This window comes from Manis pentadactyla, chromosome 3 (genome assembly GCF_030020395.1).
Source record: "Manis pentadactyla isolate mManPen7 chromosome 3, mManPen7.hap1, whole genome shotgun sequence".
Classification (NCBI taxonomy): Eukaryota; Metazoa; Chordata; class Mammalia; order Pholidota; family Manidae; genus Manis; species Manis pentadactyla.
In genome coordinates, this window is record NC_080021.1 from 214,151,023 (window position 1) to 214,159,117 (window position 8,095).

At 59.2% G+C, this 8,095-nt stretch overlaps 2 protein-coding genes across 2 annotated transcripts; one reads left to right on the top strand and one right to left on the bottom strand.

Annotated features, from left to right (window-relative positions):
• The first annotated feature begins 325 nt into the window (after positions 1 to 325).
• Positions 326 to 6,305, top strand: CFAP157 (cilia and flagella associated protein 157). Its single transcript, XM_036913852.2, has 9 exons — positions 326 to 492; positions 2,325 to 2,596; positions 3,286 to 3,439; positions 3,839 to 4,106; positions 4,496 to 4,626; positions 4,844 to 4,994; positions 5,368 to 5,531; positions 5,692 to 5,878; positions 6,183 to 6,305. The coding sequence occupies exons 1-9, from the start codon at positions 326 to 328 to the stop codon at positions 6,231 to 6,233; spliced, it is 1,545 nt and encodes a 514-aa protein (XP_036769747.2). The 3' UTR covers positions 6,234 to 6,305.
• On the bottom strand, positions 6,305 to 8,044 carry PTRH1 (peptidyl-tRNA hydrolase 1 homolog). The gene is made up of 5 exons (XM_036913859.2): positions 7,902 to 8,044; positions 7,312 to 7,531; positions 6,963 to 7,062; positions 6,739 to 6,784; positions 6,305 to 6,638 (listed from the first exon to the last, which is right to left on the bottom strand). The coding sequence occupies exons 1-5, from the start codon at positions 8,010 to 8,012 to the stop codon at positions 6,456 to 6,458; spliced, it is 660 nt and encodes a 219-aa protein (XP_036769754.2). The 5' UTR covers positions 8,013 to 8,044; the 3' UTR covers positions 6,305 to 6,455.
• Positions 8,045 to 8,095: the final 51 nt, after the last annotated feature.

The window sequence follows — 8,095 nt, forward strand, 5'->3', positions numbered from 1 at the left end:
CTAGAACTTTGACCCATTCTAATATTCCCACCTCACTTACGTCCATTTTGGGGAAGGAGGGGTCTGCCCAGAGCCCAAAAGTGCCCAAGGGCCTGGCCTCCTAGTCCAGGAGGTGCCATGGCCTGGGACACCCTAGCCTAGGGCCTCTGTGGCGCTGTTGGCCTTGAAGGGGGCGGCTGGACACCAGTGCCTAGCCTTGCTGGGAGAGGGTAGGGTCCCTTTAAGCCCTGCCTCACTCCCTCAGTTTGTTGCTATGTATGGGACCAACTTCCTTAGCAACAGTCAGGCTTCTTAAAGGAACCTGAAGCAGCAGTTGCCTCCAGCCATGGCTCCCAAAAAGGCAAACAAGGGGGCCAAGGATCCCGAGGTCAAGAAGAATGCTGGCAGTACGGATTCCGACCTGGCCAACAAGCCCACAGAAATGCCGTCAGGCGAGGAGATCCGGGAGTTCTACCACATCCAGATCCGAGACCTGGAGGCCAGGCTGGCCCGGTGGGTGGGTGGGCAGGGAGGCTGGTCCTGCTGGGTCAGACGCCCTGCCCAGAGCTGCCCCCCGTGCAGGCTTGCCCAGGTGCTAGGCCTGTGTTCTGGCCTCCCATGGGATGTCCCGACCTCACCCCCATCCTCCAGCCTCACTTTCCTCAAAGGTAAAATTGGAGGCTTGACGATTTGAGGGAAAATGGATTTCCCTGCCCCATCTTGGCTCCCAAAGTCCCGCGGTCCAAATGCCAACTGGCGACCTCACCCCAGGCAGGCACACTTCCTCCTGCCCTGTGGGATCCTGTACTTTATAAAAGGGGAGAGTTTAGTCAGTGGGATGAATTGGAAGTGGTGACCCCGTGGCAGGCAGGTGGACCACCTATACTTCCTTCCACCCCACCCCTACCCCACCCCACCTGTGCCATGATTCCGTGCTGTGCCCCACCAACATGCCCAGCCGCTGAGCACAGTTGTTTCTCCAGGCTGGACCTCAGTTTCCCCAAATGTAAATGAGGAACATTGTCCCCCATGGCTGTGTGACATGGATGGTGGTATGTGGAGGGGGGATTCTCCACCCCTTCTGAAACACATTCACTTGCCAGTTTTCCTTATTATAAAACTAGTTTCCTCAGTTATGATGCACCTGCCCAGTCTCAGGGTGACCCTTAAAAGACAAACCCCTTTGGTGATGAGTACATAGTGGTTCTTCTCCAGATACTGATACTGAGTCCTTCACGTGCGCCAGGTGGGTCCTGTGCTGGCGCTCACTGCATCCTCGAGTCCCACGAGAGAGGTCCTGACGTCCCCAGGGCACAGGTGGAGGGACTGGGACTCAGGGAGCGGAAGTCACTCCTGAGCCAGGACGGGAGCCCTGCACGGCCGCTTCCTTGCTCAAGGAAGCAGGGCATTCAGTTCTGTACCCCACCCCCAACCCCGGCCCAGTGCCCTGGATGCAGAAGCCATTCAAAAGATGTTGGTTGAGTAAATTATGAAGTAAAGCATCTTTCCAAATAACCTACCAATTATTCCATTGGAAACCAGTAAATCAAGTATGTGATATTCTTAAAAATTCACAAGCCTCTCTCAAGCTGAGACACCAGATGGAATGTGTTTGCGGAAAATGCATTTGGGAGATAGTTCTTAGGTGCTATGTGCCAGGCTGCTCTGCCAGGCCCCAGGAAGAGGTGGAAGTTAGGGGGCTGCCAAGGGAAGAAGACAGATGTGACACCAGATCTTGACTGCCCATTGGGACAAGGGCCAACCTGGCAGGAAGGCACCAAAGAGAGCTCATCCCACTTCCGCTGGCACCTGAGGCAGGGGTGGAGCCACAGACTGAGGCACAGGGCAGGTTCACTCGGTGGGTGAGGATGAGAGCAGACTGGCCAACTGCAGCGGGCGGCACCGTGGTCATGAGCCGCCACCTGGGGCCAGGCTGACTTGGCTCAAGTTCTGGTTTTGCCACTTACTGAGTAGGAGTTTCGTCATCCCTCTGAGCCCGTTTCCTCATCTGTAAAATGAGTATAATCATCATTATGGGTTGTTGTGAACATGCAACAAATATACCCTGAGCACCTACTACCTAACAGGCACTGTCCCAGGTGTTGGGCACAGCTGTGAATGTAACCGATGAAGGCTCTGCCCTCAAGGACCTTACGTAAGTGTTGAGCACAGGTGTCAGCTATAGTTGGGCGAGCACATCAGGGGTGTAGTGGGAGTTGAGGCTGGAATTCCGACCAGGAGGAACCCTGAATGCCCCTCTAAGGGAAGAACCGGGGGAGCAGCCTCAGTTGCCTGGGCGCAGGACTTGCCCAGCCCCCTGGACCTCCGCTCCGCCCCTGCCTCAGGTACCAGCGGAAGTGGGATGAGCTGGCTGTGCAGGAGAAACTGTTTCGCCAGGAGTTGGAGCAGCTGGCCAGCAGCAAGAAGGAGATCGTGGCCTTCCTCAAGCGCACACTCAACCAGCGGCTGGATGAGATCACTGGCCTCAGCGAGCAGCTCCAGAGCCTGCAGCTGGCCAAGGAGATGGAGAAGGATGCCTTCGAGGCACAGCTAGCCCAGGTGCGCCACGAGTTCCAGGAGACCAAGGACCAGCTCACCTCGGAGAACATCGTCCTCGGTGAGGGGGGCCTGGCGGCACAGACACAGGGGCAGGGGATCCGAGGCTCTGCTTCTTAGGGCTCAAATCCCAGCTCTACCGCTGACCACCCTTGTGGCCTTGGGCAAGCACTTCTCTCCGCCCCTGTTTCCTCACCTGGGAAGTGAGGATAATATGTCTACCTTGAGTAATACCAGCTATGTGCTTCTTCCCACACACTATCTTCCATAATTGTCCCTGCAATCCTGTGAGGCAGGAAAATACTATCACCCCCCATTTGTAGGTGACAGAGCACCCCAGGAAGGTGAAGCGTTTTGCCCAAGGTCACGAAGCTGGAGGGGGCATTTTGAGGTTTAATGACAGACAGCATGAATGCCTGGCCCAGAGAAGGTGTTCAAATTGAATGGCTGTTGTCACTGTCACTCTCATGAAAGGGGAATAGGAGAGTGTCAAGGAAGGCTTCTCAGAGGAGGTGGCACTTGCATGAGCCTTCCTAAGATGAGTGCAGGGGAAAAGAGGGCGCTCCAGACTAAGGCAACAGAGGTGCACAGGGCTGGGCACGGCCTGTAGGGACCAGGCAGGCCTGGGTAGGGAGGCATAGTGAGGGCATAGTGGGGAAGGAGGGGCACCACTCAAGGCCTCGCTGCCCTACTGGGGCCCTGCCCTCCCAAGGCGGCCCCTCACCAGGCCTGTGCCCTGTGGTGGGGCAGGGGGGAAGCTGGCAGCTCTGGAAGAGTTCCGGCTGCAGAAAGAGGAGCTCACAGAGAAGTTCATGCTGCTGGAGGACCAGCTGCGGAAGCAGGAGAGCGAATACAAGGAGTACGTGTACGCCCTGGAGAAGAAGTCGGTGCTGGACAAGGACAGGTGGGCAGGCTGCGTGCTGGGCCTTTGGAGGCTCCATCCCAGGGCGCCTCGGCTTCTGACGGCGGGGACCGCACTGGCTCGCTCACTCCCCAGCATCCCGGCTGGTATGGAGGGCCAACAAAATAAGCTCCCCAGCTCCAGTGCTCACGCCAGCTTTGCAGAGTTGCTGGACTTCCTTTTGTCACTTTTTGTGACTTAAATTCTATTCATTTAATAATACATTGATATGGTTCAAAATTCCAAAGGTACAAAGGGTCTACAGAGAAAAGCACCCTGCCTAGGCCCTGCCCTTCCTGGGGGATAGGGCAAAGGAGGCCCTAGGGGCTCTGGGGACCCCCACTTCGGAGGGGGGGCCTGCACCCACGCGGCCCGATCCTCACTCCCACCCATCCTGTCCAGACTGAGGAAGGAGATCATCCAGCATGTGAATCTGGTGGCCACTGAGTTCCAGAAGGTGGCCACTAGCCAGATGTCGGACACAACCAAGCGGGCCATCACGGAGAACAGCGCTGTAACCTGGCAGCTGTCCCAGATATCCCGGCAAAGCGCACAGCTGCTGCAGGAGAACGAGCAGCTCAAGGCTGCCCAGGACGATCTGTGCAAACAGCTGGAGCTGCTGGAGAACTCCCAGAAGGTCATGGCCAGGCACAGCAGAGGCCACCAGAAGGTGTGCCTACTAGGCCCTCATCACAGGGCACTTGACCAGTAAAGCAGGAGGGAACCCTAGGGGCCTGTCCTTCAGGCAAACACAGCCTGGCAGGGGTGGACCCTGGGCTACAGCCGGGTCATGAGAGAGGCAGCAGTGAGGGGATGGGCCCCTCTTTATGGGGGCCCCAGGGTGCTGGGCACACCTCTGGTTTTTATTTGGCTTAAAGCCCCCATAACTTGCTGAAGGAGAGGCCACCCCTGGGCAGCTGGGGGCTCTGTGCAGGAGCTGTCCAGAGAAGGTGCTGGCCGCCAGGGACTTGGCTGGCCTCTCTGTGCAATGGGGTGAGCCCCGGTGAGTCCGGAGCTGGGGGAGCAGGGCTGGCTGAGGGCCCACGGTGGCACCCGCAGATCATCCTCATGCTGACCGAGAAGTGCCGTGAGCAGCAGCAGGGCACAGATGAGGCCGAGCAGCTGCGCCCCCGGATCAGCCAGCTGGAGCAGAACCTCCTGCAGCTGCAGAAGGACCACCAGGCACTCAGGTGCGGCCCGCAGCAGGGCGCATGAGAAGTGGGGGTGCAAGCTCTGGGCCACATGACAGGCCAGAGACTTCCCCTGTGTAGAGGGGCCTGGAGGCTTTGTCTGTCAAACAATCTGAGGCCAGGGGGCTGGGTAAGGGCACCTGTGGGCTGGAGAGAAATGGCAGGGCCCTTGCCCTTGAGCAGGGAGGCAGCTGACCTGCCCTGGTCCTGGGCCCAGGGGCCAGAGAGACCAGCTGAGCCTGCAGCTGGAGCAACAGCAGGCTGTGGCCCAACGGCTTCAGCTGGAGCTAAAGGAAGAACAGAAGGTTCGAGGGAGTCTGGAGATAGCCCTGGCCCAGGCCACCTCCTTCCTACAGCACATTCTGCAGGTGAACAGGGAGTAGCTTAAGTGGGGGTGGGGAGAGTGGGCCAATGACAGAAGCTGCCCGGATATAACTGGGGGCCACTTGGAGAAGGCTGGCCAGGGCCAGTTGCCCCCCATCTGTCTCCTGAGACTCCTGGTAAGTCTGCCCTTTCCTGATTCTGCACTTCAAAGATCCCTTCAAGATCTCAAAGGAGCAGGAGTCCTTCTCTGAGGCATTAGAAGCCCTTGGGCCTCAATCCTCCCTGGAGAATAGGTATTCCAGCACAGTCAGGGGACACGTGGAGGAAATGGGCACTTGGAGTTTCCCAGAGGTGGTTGCTGGGGCCATTACAGGCCTGATCCCCATGGCCCCCCACCCCACCCCACCCCTCTGGCAGATGCAACCAAATGAGGATGGAGACTTTGACGTAGCGTTCCAGCTGCAGCGCAAGGAGATGCTGCAGCAGCTGCTGACCATGCTCAGCTCAGCCATAGTCCAAAGTCCCCAGGTGTCTGTGTGTCCCCGTCGGGTGAACCAGCCCAATGGCACGCTCAAGAAGAGGTAAGTGAGCCTGTGACCTCAGAAGAGGCAGCCATGGAACTTGCCCAAGGGCTGTACTCAGCTGACTCTGGGCCAGAAATCTGGCTCCCCAAAGACCACCCCTAAGCCCTAGTCTCCTATCCATGAAATGGAGGTGATTTCACCAGCGTCCTCCCCACAGTCTGTCCAGCACCCAGCCACCTAAGGGGAAGTCTGTGCTGCAGCAGCTGTCCAGCATCGCACCCTACCGGCTGGGGGACCTGGGCCTGGTGCCTCGACGGGACCACATCCCACCCAACCCTGAGGACCTCAGGCTGCTCTCACACACCACCCGTGTGAGAAACTTCCAGGCACACAGCAGCTCTGAGGTGAGTGGGCCAGGGGCCCCAGGGGACAGCAAGGTGGCAGCCAGCCCTGGGTACAGATCAAGGCTCTGGCATGCTGCAGCTATATGGCTTCAGGGATGTGGCTGGATCTCTCTAAGCCTCCATTTCCCAATCTGTAAAATGGGCCTAAAAAGGTGGGGCAAGGCCTCAGTGGGCTAAGACAGGCCTGCACATCCCTGGGGCGGGGGGCTTGCTGAAGCCTGTTGGCCCCTCCTCCACAGGCAGGGAGAGGGTGGGAACCCCCTGCAGAGGCCTCACCTTCCAAGCTGCACCTTTAATTTTACAGATCCACACCTCTGGTTCTCCAAAAAAGTTCAAACAGTTTAGTCTTTTCTGAAGTTTTCCTACTTTCCAAGTAAGACACAGAGAGAAGACCAACCCTCTATCCCAGAAATGGACCAATCTGGCCACGGTCTCTCCTTTAATCTGTGGGCGGCCTGGATCAGCGCAGAGAAGAGTTATATAAAAGTGGGTATCACAGGTTGGCATGGAACCTCTGTGGACGTGGCTGAGTGTGTTGTGGGCACGGCAGTCGGGCAGGCAGCCGTGTCCACTGGTATCAGGAGCCCAACAAGGGCCCCCCACTCCGCTTACGGATATGGTCCAGGAGCAGGTCAGCGGCGCGCTCCAGCAATGGAGGCAGCAGCTCCTGCTCAGCAGGGGAGAAGCAGCCGAGCACGTAGGCCTGCACTGCATCAGCGTGGGTCGGGCGCCCGATGCCCACACGCAGCCGCGGCATTGCCTGTCGGGGAGCCAGAGGGGCCCAGGGAGCTTTGGTGAGGAGTGTCAGGGGCCGCGTGCTGGCCCACCCGACCTAGTGCAGGACAGAGGGGCAGACTCACGTTGGAGTTGAGGCAGCTAATGCAGGAACGGACTCCATTGTGGCCCCTTGAAGGGATATGGGAGGGGCAGTCAGTGCCTCCCTGGGTCAGCACCCTTCACCCTTCCCAGCCCGGGCTGGTGTCAGAGCACTGCATTCCCTGCCAAGACTGGGTTCAGCATCCTTACCCCACTCCAACTGGGAGACCAGCTTCCCTATTCCACCCTGACCTGCTTGGGGCCTCACCTGGCGCTTCCCCCCAGCTTCAGAGCCAGTTTCCCCAGGGGCTTGTCCAGCTCATCATGCACCAGGTAGACCTCCTCAGCAGTCAGCCCGAAGAGCTCCGCTTGGCACAGGGAAACAGTAGCCTGGTTACTGCTGATCTGCCCAGAGGTGTGGGCCCGCCTCAGGGCTCCCATGAGGAGGGGCCACAATTACCGCACTTAATATATAAAGAAATAGACTCCCAGAAGTACCCAAGGCCATGCAGTAACGGGCTCAGCAGGCCCCTGGAAGTGAACAGGTCTGCAGCCCAGAATCCCCTTCTGGCCCCCGCGCCCTCCAGGCCGGCCTACCGCCGGTGCCCTCAACTCACCGGCCTGGGCCACGCTGCGCCCGTTGGCGTTCATGAGCCGCCGCGGCCGGAGCAGGACCAACTGGGCATCCCCGAGCGAGGCAAGGGCGAGGTCGGCGGCGCAGCGCCGGTCGCGCGCCCAGCTCTCCGCCACACCAAGCCGCTGCGCCAGCTGCCCAAGCACCGCCATACCCACGCTGTGTCGCGTGCCGGGCAGTCCAGGGTTCCCCAGGCCGGCCACCTGCGGGTGGCACCAGGGAAACTGAGGCCCGACAACTCTCCTACCCTCTATCTCACAGCGCGTCCTGGGACTTAAGGCAGAGAAAGGGAAATGCAAAGCAGCGGGGGGAGTGGGGAAGGGGCGCGAAGAAAGGGACCCAGAAATCCCGGAGACTCAGAAATCTGAGAGGAAACCGGTGCCCGACGGCTGGCGGGCAGGGCGCCCTGCTGTAGGAGCGGAGTTTCGGTAAGTTTGGAGCCCGTAGGAATATTGGGCCCATTTTCTAGATAGGAAAACAGAGACAAGGAATTTTGGGAATTTTGCGAGCAAGACTGGCAGGTTGGAGGTAGGGCCCGGGAGCCCCTGCGTCGCCGCCCCCGACTGCACTCACCAGCCACCGCTTCCCCGGCGGCCGGAGTTCCAAAGCGCACCGGCTCATGAACCTGCTCAACAAAAAACCAGCGCGCAAGCGGCCGAGTGGCGGCATGCTGGCCCCATTCATGCCTGGGCACCGCCCCCTGACGTCAGTCAGCCCCGACCAATCGCGGTCGCTACCTGTCCAAGGAGGGCCCCTACGTCCAACTC

Bases quoted from the DNA above. Each gene is read 5' to 3' on its own strand.
- CFAP157 (XM_036913852.2), top strand. From the start codon at position 326: ATGGCTCCCAAAAAGGCAAACAAGGGGGCCAAGGATCCCGAGGTCAAG. The intron at 493-2,324 runs GTGGGTGGGTGG...CCCCTGCCTCAG, and splicing joins CTGGAGGCCAGGCTGGCCCG to GTACCAGCGGAAGTGGGATG. The intron at 5,879-6,182 runs GTGAGTGGGCCA...TTAATTTTACAG, and splicing joins AGGCACACAGCAGCTCTGAG to ATCCACACCTCTGGTTCTCC.
- PTRH1 (XM_036913859.2), bottom strand. From the start codon at position 8,012: ATGAATGGGGCCAGCATGCCGCCACTCGGCCGCTTGCGCGCTGGTTTT. The intron at 7,063-7,311 runs GTGAGTTGAGGG...CCCTGTGCCAAG, and splicing joins GCGCAGCGTGGCCCAGGCCG to CGGAGCTCTTCGGGCTGACT. The intron at 6,785-6,962 runs GTGAGGCCCCAA...TATCCCTTCAAG, and splicing joins AAGCTGGGGGGAAGCGCCAG to GGGCCACAATGGAGTCCGTT.